Raw genomic sequence first — 14922 nt, 5'->3', positions numbered from 1 at the left:
GAGAGAGGGAGGGGGTGGGAATGAAAAGGCCAAAAAGGAAGCGGAGAAACGGTGACAAAGGAAGATAGGGACAATAATAAGGGTGAACGGGATTGCAGAATTACAATATAAATAAAACGTAACCATAATAACAATCAAATCAACAACATCCCAGGGAGCAGAGGGGCTGGAAAATGTAACAGAACTACTACTGTCTGTGTCGCGGCTTAAATCTGAGCTGGACATTTAGACCAATAAAGCAGCCTTTATAGACGTGTGATTGAAGGTTAGGGCGGAATGGAGCAGCAGATGTGATCGGGGTGACCATTCAGAAACCCCCATAAATGGAATTAATCGAGGGTTTTACTCTCACCACACCCAGAGCCACGTGGTTCGATCTTTTGACTGCAGTGTTCTGTGTTTGAACAGAGCGGCGCCCAGTTAAAAAGGGGGAAAAAAAATAATAAACGCCCCACTTCACCCGGTACATCCTCATCCTCACCACCACCAGCACCTCCTCCATCACCATCCCTGTGGAGGGAAGGATGTTGAGGGCATGTTGAGTTTCAGCACCATCAGCATTTAGGTCTCGGGTATCTCCGGATACACTGCCCGTGAGCGAGAAATAAAGGGATGGATAACAACATCTGAGCGGTTTTCTTTTTCTTTCCTGTTGGTGTTTGAAGGTGTGGCAGACTTGGGGGGTGGTGGAAATGACCTGCACTCTGCTCGCTCCTGGACTATGAGAAGGAAATGAGGACCGCGGTGGCGAGGGACCCAACCAGGTCTGTGTAGGGTCGACAACATCATTCACCTTGCCCATTGTGTGAATGCCAGGCGAAGTATGCTGGTCAGAAGCAGGAGTATTGGGCGTGAGTAAGTGTGAAATAAAACCTCAGCTGTTTCAGTTGAAACCATTTCAGGTTCATCTTTTCCTGTTGAAACTACTCCGAGGCTGGGACCATGGGGAGATGCAATGGGCGCTGCACTTTAATCGTACTCTGCAGTTTGCAGTTGGTAAGTTTTTACAAAAGGGATTTCCTTTTATTTTTCGATTTTTTGTACAAGACCGGCTGTGTGTGGGGTTTTGAGAATAAACGCGCCTGATATCTGGTGTTACCTCCCGTAGGAGGAACGCAGTTATACCCATGGACTTCCGGAGACTGGATTTAAGCTCTCAAATGATACTTTACAATATGTGCGTGTGTGTGTGTGTTGAGGTTTCATTCAGCCTAGTCTCTCTTTGCAATGAACCTGGGCTATTTCCCATTATCTGCAAATCTTACCTTTTTAAAATCTTATTTCGAGTAACCATGAGGGGATAGCATTGGCTTGGTTTCGAATGTATATTTTGTGTGTGTTACTTCTCAGTTATTGATTCTCAAAATGAACCTGTTCCTTCTAACAGTACTCGGGAGGCAGAGTCACAACGTTGGAAGCTTAAACCGGAGTAATTTCAAGACATTTAAACTTATTGTAGATGCTGCTAACGGTACGAGTTGGGCTGTTTTTCGATCCATTTTGGGACAGCTCTGTTGCCTGGGTCTGCTCCGGGACGTGTTAAGATTGCATTTCTCCGGGAGGTGTACAAATGTTTCCTGAAGCGAGGGGTTAAGTGTGTGCTCCTACCAGTCAGTGGTGTATACTACGTGTTTTACCGTAAGGCCAGCGGTATTGTTCCAATCTGGCATTGCCATTCATGTTTCAGTTTAACTGTGAATTTCCTGCGGTTGGGTCATTTGAATGTGTGCGGGGTAACTGAAGAAACTGACCAGATTGAGGTCAGCGCGGTTGAGAAGAAGCAATGTATATTCAGTTTTCATCCCGTGACAATGTTGACACGGATCAAAATGTAGGCCGGAATGGGTTGCAGGACTGCACTTTATACACCCTGGAGGTCTCACCAGCTGCAACTTGGAGGCAAACGTTTCATCAGTAAAACAAAAAAAAATCCCATCAAAGCGTGTGTCAAATATACGCGCTGCACTGATCACAAATATAACAAATCGACAATGCTTCAAGGGTATTGGCACAGGTTGTCTGTCATGAGCCACTAGATTTATGGGTTTCACCAAGGAAGCCATCCAGACTATGGCAAACAATTCGATGCTGCCAAAAACTTTGCTCTCCAAATCAATGTCCCCCATGACGGGAGGCCATGTTTTAGCCAGCACCAGGCTTGCTATGAAGGGTCAGACCTTACTGTTGATGGCACCAGTCTCAAAGCTGTAGAAAGATTCTCATACCTTGGTAGTGTGTGCTCTCTAGAGATGACACAATTGACCATATCTGTGCATACATCCAGAAAGCAAGTTCTGTCTCCATGATCATGTCTAGGAGCAGCTTAGCACGAAGACTAAAATCAAACCCTATCAGGCTATTGTACTTTCCACCTTGCTGTATAATGCAGAATCCTGGCTCTGCTGTAGAGGCCACATCAAAGCTCAGGAACACTTCTATCAGAGACACCTGAGGTTCATCATGAGAATTCGATGGTAGGACAAAATCACGAGCAATGAGGTTCTTGCTTGGCTCATCAACATGGGGACAACCTTGCAGAAATTTTGACTTAGACGGTCAGGCCTTGACTCCAGCACAGATGACTCAGAATCCCCAAGTAGATCATCTATAGGGAACTGACTCAGGGCAAACGACATTAAGGGTGGTCAGAACAAGGGCATCCTTTATAAAAAAAAAAGGAGCCTTACAAACTTCTGTATTGCAGACTACCCCTCTTGGAAAAACATTGTAGCCAACTGGCCCATGTGGAGGCAAGCACTGAAATTTGATTTGGCATTTTTCAAGGACTACCTATGCCTAACTCTCAACACCTGTACCCAGAGGTGGCACAACTGCAGAAGTTTCTCCAAGAGCCAGCAACAAGAACTGCCAGTTCAGTTGATGACCATGTTGATCTCCCGTCAGACTTTCCAGTCGTGAGGGGACCCACAGAAGAAAATTGAATCATTTGCAGGCTGGATATACTCATTTAACGATGAACCGACTATGGTCGGTTGGTAGAGGAAAGGCATTATTCCCATCGGGTATGAGCACTTCTGTTAAGGTAGTTGAAATATTGGCAATGCCGTGCTGGAGAATATTGAGACATTTCTCTAGTATGGATTTGACCATTTACAAGACCAATTCGAATGTGACCAAGTATGGACTTTGACTACTTGAAGTCATTCCTGAATCCTATATTTGCACTTAAACAATTGCAGGCAACCCAACTCCATGTGCAACACTGCACAACTTAATGCGGTGGATGCACGGACAAAAGAACATTTAGGGGAAATTATGTTTTGAGTTCCAGTAAGTTGTTTGATTCAGAATAGGAAAGAAAACGAAACTTTTGTGTTTTATAAAAATAAACCATAATTATTGTATTAATTTTTTACTGTGGATCGTGGTTAAAAGGAAACGTGACTGGTCAGAGTTGGCTTTGGATTCAGCAAATGCTGGCGTCCAGTGTGGCTGGAAGTTGTCAGAAGGCACTTGGTCTTTTCTTGCAAGCCCAACTGGTGGTCATCTAGATGCAGTTGGCAAATGAACAACCACTGCCATCCAAAGTGACATTGTTTGTGTGCAACATTTTTGAAGTGTTTTAGGTGTTTAAATGCAACTGCTTAAGTATACCAAAAAAAAAGGAAGCTTTTGATTATCTCCATTGCTCACTTGTAATATTGGGTCTCTTCTGCCATTTTAACTTGATAATCACTGTTCTGCACCTCGAATCCATTTTCATGCCTTTGCTCCATATCCTTTGATACCTTTTACCCTTGCATTTGTTGTGCATCAAGGGATATGGCGCAAATCATTTCAGAACCAAGTCGATCAGGGGGGAAAAAAAAGTATGGAAGTTGGACCCCTGGAATACTGAGGGTTAAGTCTCCTTTTGAAAGAGAAAGGTAGATGCATAATTTCAGTAAGGCTCATCAAAAACCTACCTTTTTTTTTATTTGTTCATGGGATGTGAGAGTCGCTGGTTAGACCAGAATTTATTGTCCATCCCTAATTCTCCTTGTTCAGAGGGCAGTTAAGAGTCAACTGCATTGCCGTGGGTCTGGAGTCACATGTAGGCCAGACCAGGTAAGGACAGTAGATTTCCTTCCCTAAAGGACAATAGTGAACCAGATGGGTTTTTATGACAATCCACTATGGTCATCATTACATTTATTTATTCCAGATTTTTATTGAATTCGAATTTCCCCATCTGCTGTGGTGGGATTCCAGGATGCCTGGGTGTCTGGAATACCAGTCCAGTGACAATACCACTACGCTATCATCTCCCCAGACATTCTAATCTATCTTTCTCTTGTAGAGAAATTAATCACTTGATCAGGAGCATAAATGGTGTGGGAGGGGAGTCCATGGGTCTGGAAATGATCCAACTGGATAAGGTCCTTTGCTGCATCAAATTGTAGGAAATCAAATTGACAGGTAAATGGAGGATTGCCCTTAGAATGAGGATAAATTGAGGGCATTCCCAGGCTGAAATCCATGTCACTGTCCTTGCTTACTTTTAACACCACCTCTCCCCTTCTTAAATTCCACTGCTCGTGTACTGTCCATCGTTGTTTCTCATTCATCGCTATAATTCCCGACTTTCACAGGCTCCCATCATATTCAATTTAAAATCTTAGCCTTGTCTATGAATCTTTCCATCACTTTGCCTGACCCAACCTGCGCTAGCTTCTGCAATCCTGGATTCTCCCCTGCAATTACTGCTCTTAACTTCACACACAGGGTTGTAAAAATCTGGAACTCTTACCCAGCCTCAGTTTTTTTTTGGGAGGAGTCAATGGAAAATTCCAAAACTGACTTTTTTTTTGGTTAGGTAAGGGTCACCTACCAAAATGGGTAGGTGGAGTTAAGATACAGGTCACCCATGATTTAACTGAATGATGAAACAGGCTTAAGGGTGTAGAATGGCTTCCTCTCGTTCATCCCTTCCCTTCATTCCATCCTTGGTTAGAGCCTTCTGTCACACTAACCCTCTTGTCTGAAAATTCGAGTAGTTGCTTGAATAAGATACAATAACATTGTAGAGTGGCTTCCTAAATGCGTGGTTCTTGTAAAGAATGCTCCCTCCTCCAGTCTCCAAAGGCTCTTACTGATAACCTGGTATTGATATGTTTCTGCATTAAGCCATACTTGTCTATCCTTATCTATTGAGCAAAGGGAGCTTGAATTAATCAAACATTGAAGTGTTTGATATTATAATATGGAATGTCAACACTGTTATGTTACTGAGAGAAATAATGAACTGATGCTGTTTCACAATTAGATTCTTCATTAAGTAAAATCTTCTAATGGCGGCTTTGCTGAACTGTTTGCATTATGTATAAAATCTAGTAAAATTTATTTTATAAGTAATTTGCCTGATGAGTGCACCATTAACTTGCACAGTGTCCATAGTGATTTTTGTGCCAGTGTCTTTTTCAACACAATTGCCAAAAACCCACTTGAAGTCTACAACTTGGTTTTTTTTAAAAATCCATAGTTGAATACAATGGGGAATTGTAACTGAACTCAGTCATCCCCATGGGAGGGGGAGATACGTCAGGCGGGGAATACACCGGGGGTGGGGGCGGGGTGGGGGGAGGGGTGTGGTGGGGCACCAGCAAAAACCTTTTCACCCAATGGTTGGCATCTAAACAGCAAGGTTCTTCTCACTGTTGAGCCATATTGTAATTTGAGAATTTTGCTTGTTTTCCTGTTGTGATTGGTTTGACTCTCCCTGTCTGACTCAGTATCCAAGTCCCACTCTAGGACATGGGCGCGTAATTTAGGCTGATAGTTCAATGCTGTATTGTTGGAGAAGCCATCTTTGAGATGTAGCATTATGTGACTTTTAAAACATGCTTAGGTGGACTTCTGGTTTTTAAAAAAAATATAAGTCCCCATGGCACTTTTTTTAAGAAGAAAATTATGAAGCTCATCCCTCAACCAATATCACCAAAATGAGCCATTTGGTTATTAATCTCATTGCTGTTACCGCAATAAGTAATTGGCTGTGAAGTTGGAACGTTATGAAAGGTTCTATATAAATGAAAGTTCACTCATTGGCAGTGGAGCCCTTTAAATATAGAAATCTCTGGAGTCTGGATCGTTAAGCCTTTCTTTTTTGGCAGAAAGATCGAGTGATATACAGAGTGATATAATCCTGCATTTATTTTTTTCTTCTGTAGCAGGACTCTTCATGCCTCCAGCAAGATTGATTAATGAGTCTCTGATTTTGGTTTCTTGTAGCGAGGCAAGAAATCTGACACTTACAGCTGGGTATCCAAATGTAACAGACATTTGAAGCTGTATCGTTATACTTAGTACATTAAATGTTTCTTATGTTGTAAAATATAATAAACCTTGTCATTTCTTTAGAGATTTAAACTGATGGGTCCAATTAAGAACACTTAAGTTCCAGTCTTTCTGAATCCATTTGTTATAATTACACTGGTGTACTGGCTTGTAATCATTATGGGTGGGACAACATGGGATGAGGAAGTTCTGTTTACTCTCGTGGTTTTACTTAACATATAGTTCAGTTCATCAATTCCCTCCCTGATTGCAGGTCAGGGGAAGATGGGCTGAAAGTAAGAGCAGGGCAATGGGATTAGAATAGATTTATTCTATTGTGGAGCAAGTGTTGTTGCCAGCATCCTGCAATTCTAGTTTTTTTATGGGATCCAAAATTCAACTTTGGGAATGTAAAACGGATGTTGGTGGATTGGCTGTTCATTATCCCCAGCACGTTACTTTTTCATTGACTGATCACTGAAGACAAACTTCACCCTCTGTGATTCTCTATAATGAGGCTATTGGCTGCAACCAGGGTTTAAAAACATAAATAGGAGCCTTCAGCCCCTAGAGCCTGCTCAGCCTTGCAATAACATCACTGCTGATCTGATTTGAGGCCCTTAATTCCATTTACTTGCCTGTCCTCCTTAACCCTTGACTCCCTTGTCCATCCCAGATTTGACTGTTCACTGTGGAAGAGAACTGCAAAGACTAACGACCCTCAGAATGAATTCCTCCTCATCTCCATCTTAAATGGGAGGCCCCTTATTCTGAAACTGTGCCCCTGGTTGCAGACTCCCCCCACAACATTCTCGTGGCATCTACCCTGTCACGTTCCCTCAAACCTTGTATTCAATGAGATCACCTCTCATTCTTCTAAACTCCAATGAGCATAGGCCCAACCTGCTCAACCTTTCCTCATGAGGCAGCCCCTTCGCCCCAGGAATCAGCCGAATGTATCTTCTTTGCTTCCAATGCAAGTATGGCTTAAAATGGAGCGAGTCAGCCTGTCTTAACTTGACAGTTTTAGAATGGCAGAGTACATGTTGAGTTTGAAGATTTTTTTGGATGGGGCAACTATTTTTGTACAAATGAGAAAGTTATTGTACATTGATAGGGGGATAGACCAAATGTTCTTAACTGTAAGTTTTCCTCACAGGGAATATTTTTTTTCAACTGAAGGAAATAAGCGTGTGCTAGCCAACTTCCCCGATCACCCGGCTGAAATCTTTCAATACTTGGGGAGGCCGAGACAGTCTCTGCTCAAAGTACCAATTATGTTCCGTGAAGCCTCCGACCTGTGAAGCCTCTGCCGTGTGCACTTTCAGCCTTGGCGCACTCTCTCTATTCAAACGTTGCCGGAAGTTGGTTCCTGACTCTGTCTTCAGCTATTATTTTTCTATGCCTTCAGTCTCTATAAGTGAGTGTTGTTTATAGTCTGCAGGAGGTTTGGTTCCAAGAGCAGTTATAATGAGTGTAGAGTGAGATGGTGAATCCCTTCAGTTTTGCAACTGAGATTGCTGAAAAAATTGTTTTTATTTAAAATATTGTTTCTTTTTCAGTGCTATGTTGAAATAAAGGATGTCGTGGTTGGTGTTTTATGTGGTGACAATGCTGCCCAGGTTTTGGTTCAGACTCTTCCACGCTCATGTAACCAAAACATACTCACCTTCTGACATATGGCAATGGCAATATTAAAGTCAGGATTTCCCATCAAACAAACAACAATATTGATTACTGTATGAGAAACACCTCATTATCTGCACATCACGTACAGCAATGAAGATATAAAACTATACAATGTGGTTGGATTCTTCTCTGCACCGCAGACATTAATGTCAGCTTCATAATAAAACAGGTTATTTCAACCTTCTTTTCATTTCTTATTTCATAAGCCATCTGTGAAACTAGTCGACACTGACATCTTGCTGAAACCCAGCCATCCACAAGGAGGAATCATCCTTGACATGAGGGATTGCTGCTGCTGATTGCGACCTGTATCCATCCCAACCTCAGACAATCTCCAAAATCAGTTTGAACACAAGAACTTGAGGGTGAGATGGCAACAGATGCAAAGAAACCAGGCTGTTTCTTTTTAACAACTCAATCACTTTTTTTTCTCCATCCAGGAACTCATCCAATTGTCTCTTCAATGCACTTACACTGCCGACTTCAATGACCTTCTTTGGTAACTTGATTCATGCTTTTGTTGATCTTTTGGGTGAGAAGTTATTTGACTTCCACTTTCATTTCTTTTAAACTTCTCCTTTTAGCTTTTTCCCTTTAGTATATAATCCTCTTTCATCACTGCAAACAATTTGCCTAGATTGATTTTGTAACTGCGCTTTTTGAAAACTTCAATTACGCTGCCTCAAATCTCCCTTTCTCTGAGCGCTGTCGTATTTGATTTTGTCCACATCCTTCTGTAATCGTGTAAGGTTATTACATTGTTGGAAAATCCCTGATTTCTGGGTAAAAGATTCCTGCTTATTCCACTCCAGTTGAGTCGGAACAAAATCTTTCGTTAGAACCAACCTGAAGGCATGATGTCTTCAACCTGCTTGATTAAATTCTTGAGCTCAATTTCTTGACCTTTTAGTACTTTTTAAAAAAGAAATCAGCATGTAATTATCACTTGGTTGTAAAGTTCAAATGTTTTGCTTTTTTTTTTAATCCCATTCACTCTTCAGCTGAAATGATAGCAGTAGACAGCCTAGGTTTATACACCAAGCCAGGCAATCTGCATTGCTGAACTGAATGAACATCAAACAAAGTAGATACCTCAATCCATTAAGCGGGCAGGACAGAAAGCCACCTAGTCCTTTTTTATTCTCTGATTTTGATTAAAAGTGCCATCAATAAATGGGGCCAAGAGAGTAGTGAAGTCTTAAGGCTCTTTAGTGGTCTCTTGAGCACAATATTAGCGTACTCCCTATGGACTTCCAGGCATTTCAAATACTATGGTTGCTGCTAAAGCAAAAATACCATTTTGATGAAATAGCAGTGTATGTTTGGCTTGCAGCTGTCACCATCTCCTTGTCAATAGACAAATCTGGAGAAGGATTTGTTTTCCATTTCCTTCAATTGGAAGGAGGAAAGCAAATACTCCTGGGTCTCCTCACATGGCATTGCTCAAGGCGAGTCAAAGGATAAGGTAGAATTAAGGAAGAGACATTGAATTAATCGTCCGCTTTCCTTCCCAATACTTAAAAATTATGAATGAACAAAAGGCAACTTTTGAAAGTTACCCCACACCACCTACGAGCAGAAATTTTTATTTTTTGTAGCAAGTGACTGAAGTAGCAGATCCTTAATTTTAATCAGTATAGATTTTTAAACAGAGGTATCCACTGAATGTGGTTATCCACTGTACATTTTGAGCTTTCTGGTATGGGGAGGAACAGCATGCTGTGTATTTCGGGGTAGCCTACAAATGCTGTGTTTGCTGAGATGTAAAGTTTATACCTAAACTAATTAAGTAAGAACGATACAGTCCCAGACTGAGCTAGGGGCAGAATTGAACAAAAATGGCATTTTTTCCGGTTTGGTGAGTTTGGAATTGGATGTATCAGAGTCCTCGCGTCTGCAATTGTGAAGCAAATCTTGAAACCTAAAGGGTCAGAACTCAAACTATGAACTAGGCCAGAGGCCAGCTCCATTCAGGCACCTCAACCACCACACACCTCAAACATGCCACTCAGCGCCTTGCTGCACGGTCGTTTGAAGTCCAGATCACCACTCTCTTACCAGACCAGCCCCCCTCGTCCTTGCCACTACTGGACCACCCATCCTCTCCTCCCCCCCCACCCCGCCTCTGTGCTAAGTTAGACCAAGGCAAATCTCACCTCAGATCCAAAGATTGAATAACCTCGCCTGGTGCATGCCACCTTCCAAGCTGGCAGGAAATAGGGTGCATGAGTTTCCCGTGCACCAGTGAATTAATTTTGAAGGTAAGAGTTATTGAATGTGAACTTCTCAATTTGTATATTTAGGGTAAGCAAATAGATGGAAAATAGGTACCCAACACTGGGGTGCGGTGATGTCTGCTCCGCTGCTGAACTCATCCTGGCATCGGGGGAATGGGAATTTTGGCTCCCGCTTAATTAAGTTCCCCTGTCTACGTTTCTCACTCTGAGGCCCCGTTAAATTCTGGCCAAGGTTTCAACCCTGGCCCACAAATAGTAAATTTGACTTTTGCTTTCTGAACTTCTTGCAGGCCTGTTCTGTCACTCGATCATGGCAGGTCTAGTTGTGGTCTTGCTTTACTCTCTTGTCTGCTCCCCTATAACTCTTGACTCCCTTGTCTATCAAATAAAATCTATCTAACTCTGCCTTGAATAAACTCAGTGACCCAGACTCCACTCCTTTCTGGGGAAGGGAATTCCACAGACTAACAACCCTCAGAGAGAGAGAGAATTTCTCATCTATCTCCATCTCTTGTACTTTAAACTTTGTTCCCTCTAGTTCTAGTCTCCCCAAAAAGTTTGTTTGTTTTTTTTGTTCAGTCACAGGATGCGACTTTGGTTAGGCCAGCATTTATTGCCCATCCCTAGTTGCCCTTGAGAAGGTGGTGGTGAGCTGCCTGCTTGAACTGCTGCAATCCATGCGGTGTAGGTACACCCACAGTGCTGTTAGGGAGGGAGTTCCAGGATTTTGACCCAGCAACAGTGATATATTCCCAAGTTAGGATGGTGAGTGACTTGAAGGGGAACTTCCAGGTGGTGGTGTTCCCATCTATCTGCTGCCCTTGTCCTTCTAGATGGTAGTGGTCGTGGGTTTGGAAGATGCTGTCTAAGGAACCTTGGTGAATTCCTGCAGTGCAACTTGTAGACTGCTGCTACTGTGTGTCAGTGGTGGAGGGAGTGAATGGCACCACATCCACAAACAATCAAGCAGGCTGCTTTGTCCTGGACAGTGTCAAACTTCGAGTGTTGTGGGGGCTCCATTCATCCAGGTGAGTGGGGTGTATTCCATCACACTCCTGACTTGTGCCTTGTAGATTGTTCACAGAGTTTGGGGAGTTAGGAGGTGAGCTACTTGTCACAAGATTCCTAACTTCCTGACCTTTTGCAGCCACAGTATTTATATGGCTAGTCCAGTTCAGTTTCTGATCAATGGTAGCCCCCAGGATGTTGATGGTGGGGGATTCAGTGATGGTAATGTCATTGAATGTCAAGGGGCAATGGTTAGATTCTCTTGTTGGAGATGGTCATTACCCGGCTCTTGTGTGGCACAAATGTTACTTGTCAACCCAAACCTGGATATTGTCCAGGGCTTGCAGCTTTTGGACATGGACTGCTTCAGTATCTGAGGAGTCGCGAATGGTGCTGAGCATTGCACAACCAACAGCGAACATCCCCACTTCTGACCTTATGATGGAAGGAAGGGCATTGAAGCAGCTGAAGATCTTTGGGCCGAGGACATTACCCTGAGGAACTCCTGCAGTGATGTCCTGGAGCTGAGATGACTGATCTCCAGCAACCACAGCCATCTTCCTTTGTGCTAGGTATAACTCCAACCAGTGAAGAGTTTTCCCCCGGTTCCCATGGACTCAGTTTTTTGCTAGGGCTCCTTGATGCCACACTCGGCCAGATGTGATCTTGCTGTCAAGGGCAGTCACTCTCACCTCACCTCGGGAGTTCAGCTGTTTTGTCCATGTTCGAATGAAGGCAGGAGCTGAATGACCCTGGCGGAACCCAAACTGGGTGTCAGTGAGCAGATTATTGCTAAGCAAGTGCCGCTTGATAGCACTGATGACCCCTTCCATTACTTTACTGATGATCAAGAGTAGACTGATGGGGCGGTAATTGGCCGGGTTGGATTTGTCCTGCTTTTTGTGTACAGGGCATACCTGGGAAATTTTCCATATTGCTGGGTAGATGCCAGTATTGTAGCTGTACTGGAACAGTTTGGCTAAGGGGGTAACTAGTTCTGGAGCACAAGTCTTCAGTACTATTGCTGGAATATTGTCAGGGCCCGTAGCCTTGGCAGTGTCCAGTGCCTTCAGCCATTTCTTGATATTATGTGGAGTAAATTGAATTGGCTGAAGACTAGCATTTATGATGCTGGGGACCTCCAGAGGAGGCCAAGATGGATCACCCACCCAGTCTTCTGGCTGAAAGATTGTTGCAATTGCTTCAGCTTTATCTTTTGCACTGATGTGCTGGGCTCACCCATCATTAAGGATGGGGATATTTGTGGAGCCCCCTCCTCCAGTGAGTAGTTGCCCACCATCATTCACGACTGGATGTGACAGGACTGCAGAGCTTGGATCTGATCTGTTGGATGTGGGATCGCTTGGCACTGTCTATCACCTTGCTACTTATGCTGTCTGGCACACAAGCTGTCTTGTGTTATAGCTTCACCAGGTTGATATCTCACTTTTAGGTATGCCTGGTGCTGCTTGTGGCTTGCCCTTTTGCACTCTTCATTGAACCAGGTTTGCTCCCCTGGCTTGATGGTAAATGTAGAGTGGGGGATATTCTGGGCCATGAGGTTACAGATTGTGTCAGAGTACAAATCTGCTGCTGCTGATGGCCCACAGCGCCTCATGGATGCCCAATTGCTAGATCTGTTCAAGATCTATCCCATTTAGCACGGCAGTAGTGCCACACAACATGATCCTCAATGTGAAGGTGGGACTTTGTCTCCACAAGGACTGTGCGGTGGTCACTCCTACCAATACTATTATGGACAGATGCGTCTGTGGCAAACAGGTTGGTGAGGATGAGGTAAAGAATCTTTTTCCCTCTTGTTGGTTCCCTCACCACTTGCCACATTCCCAGTCTAGCAGCTATGCCCTTTAGGACTCAGCAAGCTCTGTCTGTGGTGGTGCTACTGAGTCACTGGTGATTGAAGTCCCACACCCATTCTGTGCCCTTGCCACCCTCAGTGCTTCCTCCAAGTGGTGCTTATCATGGAGCACTAATTCATCAGCTGAGGGAGGGCAGTACATGGTAATCAGCAGGTTTCCTTGCCCATATTTGACCTGATGCCATGAGACTTCATGGGGTCCTGAGTTGATGTTGAGGGCTCCCAGGGCAACTCCCTCCTGACTGTATACCACTGTGCCCACACCTCTGTTATGTCTGTCCTGCCGGTGGGACAGGACATACCCAGGGATCGTGATGCTCGTGCCTGGGACATTATCTGTAAGATATGATTCCAAGAGGATGATTATGTCAGGCTGTTGCTTGATTAGTCTGTGAGACAGCTCTCCCAATTTTGGCACAAGCCCTCAGATGTTCGTAAGGAGGACTTTGCAGGGCTGAGTTTGCCATTGACATTTCTGGTGCCTAGGTCGATGCCGGGTGGTCTGTCTGGTTTCATTCCTTTTTTTCAGTCTTTGTAGCGGTATGATATAACTGATTTTGCTTGTTAGGCCAGTTGCCTCCCAGTGGAAACATCCTCTCTCTATCCACCCTATCAAGGATCATATATGTTTCAATAAGATCGCCTCTCATTTTTCTAAACTCCAATGCGTATAAGCCCAGCCTGTTTAGCCTTTCTTGATAAGATAAGCCCCTCATCCCAAGAGCGAGTCAAGTGAACCTTCTCTGAACTGCTTTGAATGCAATTTTATATCTTCCTTTTCAAATAAGGATACCAAAACTGTATGCAGTATTTCAGATGTGGTCTCCCCAAGGTCCTGTACAACTGCAGTAAAACTTCCTTCTCCATGCAACAGCCAACATTCCATTTGCTGCCTTAATCAATTGCTCTACCTGCATACTAACTTTTGGGGACTCACTGTACCAGGACACCCAGATTGTTCTGTACCATTGAGTTCTGCAACCTCTATCCATTTAAATAGTATACTGCTATGTTGAATTTTTGTTGCTTTGAATTCAAAACACTCTTGCCCAGCTTGTATTTTTGTAATGGAGTGAATCAATTCATGAAAAAATCTGGGATGAATGTCGATTTTTGTCAAATGAAAAGCGAACATGATGCACAAATTTTCTCTTGTGGTTTTTGCTCCATAATCTTCCACTAGAGAATTTTCACAGGAGGTGCACAATGAGTGAAGTCGATGGTCACAATTTTAAAAAAAAGTCCAACAGATTTTCCTTAAATGATATTCCTTAAGAGGGTATGGAGATGAAGGTTTGTGGAAGATTTGTCCAGTCATTAATTGCTCTTGTGGAAGGCGGGGAGAAAAATGAATTAGCAAAGGAAGCAAAGATAAAAACAAAAAACTGCGGATGCTAGAAATCCAAAACAGAAACAGAAATACCTGGAAAAACTCAGCAGGTCTGGCAGCATCGGCGGAGCAGAGCACAGTTGACGTTTTGAGTCCTCATGACCCTTCAACAGAACTGTTCTGCTGAAGGGTCATGAGGACTCGAAACGTCAACTGTGCTCTTCTCCGCCGATGCTGCCAGACCTGCTGAGTTTTTCCAGGTATTTCTGTTTCTGTTTTTGTTTAACAAAGGAAGCACACTGGGATGTATACAGTTGGAGCTATTGGTTATGAACTCTTCGAGCGGAGTCATTTTTGGACTTCATATACGGCATAGAAATATTTAATTGTCGTTCAAAACTTTTGAGGCGTGGCAACCGATGGGCTTTTTTTCAGGTTTGGAGTCTCTGCCAGCCTAGTGACGTGAGCAACTGGGAGACACTCGAATCTAGCCAGTAACTGCT

The 14922-nt window shown here is 43.5% G+C and overlaps 1 protein-coding gene across 1 annotated transcript in view; it reads left to right on the top strand.

Annotated features, from left to right (window-relative positions):
• Nucleotides 1–37: 37 nt before the first annotated feature.
• Nucleotides 38–14922, top strand: part of nkain1 (sodium/potassium transporting ATPase interacting 1) — a 512964-nt gene continuing 498079 nt past the window's right edge. The window contains exon 1 of the mRNA XM_078567413.1: nt 38–996. Coding sequence (XP_078423539.1) covers nt 943–996 — 54 coding nt within the window. The 5' untranslated portion in view covers nt 38–942. The remainder of the gene's footprint in view (nt 997–14922) is intronic.

The sequence above is a fragment of the Cetorhinus maximus genome, chromosome 21, assembly GCF_964194155.1.
Source record: "Cetorhinus maximus chromosome 21, sCetMax3.hap1.1, whole genome shotgun sequence".
NCBI lineage: Eukaryota > Metazoa > Chordata > Chondrichthyes > Lamniformes > Cetorhinidae > Cetorhinus > Cetorhinus maximus.
Note: the sequence above shows the minus strand (reverse complement) of the source record. Positions and strands in the feature narration are given on the sequence as shown.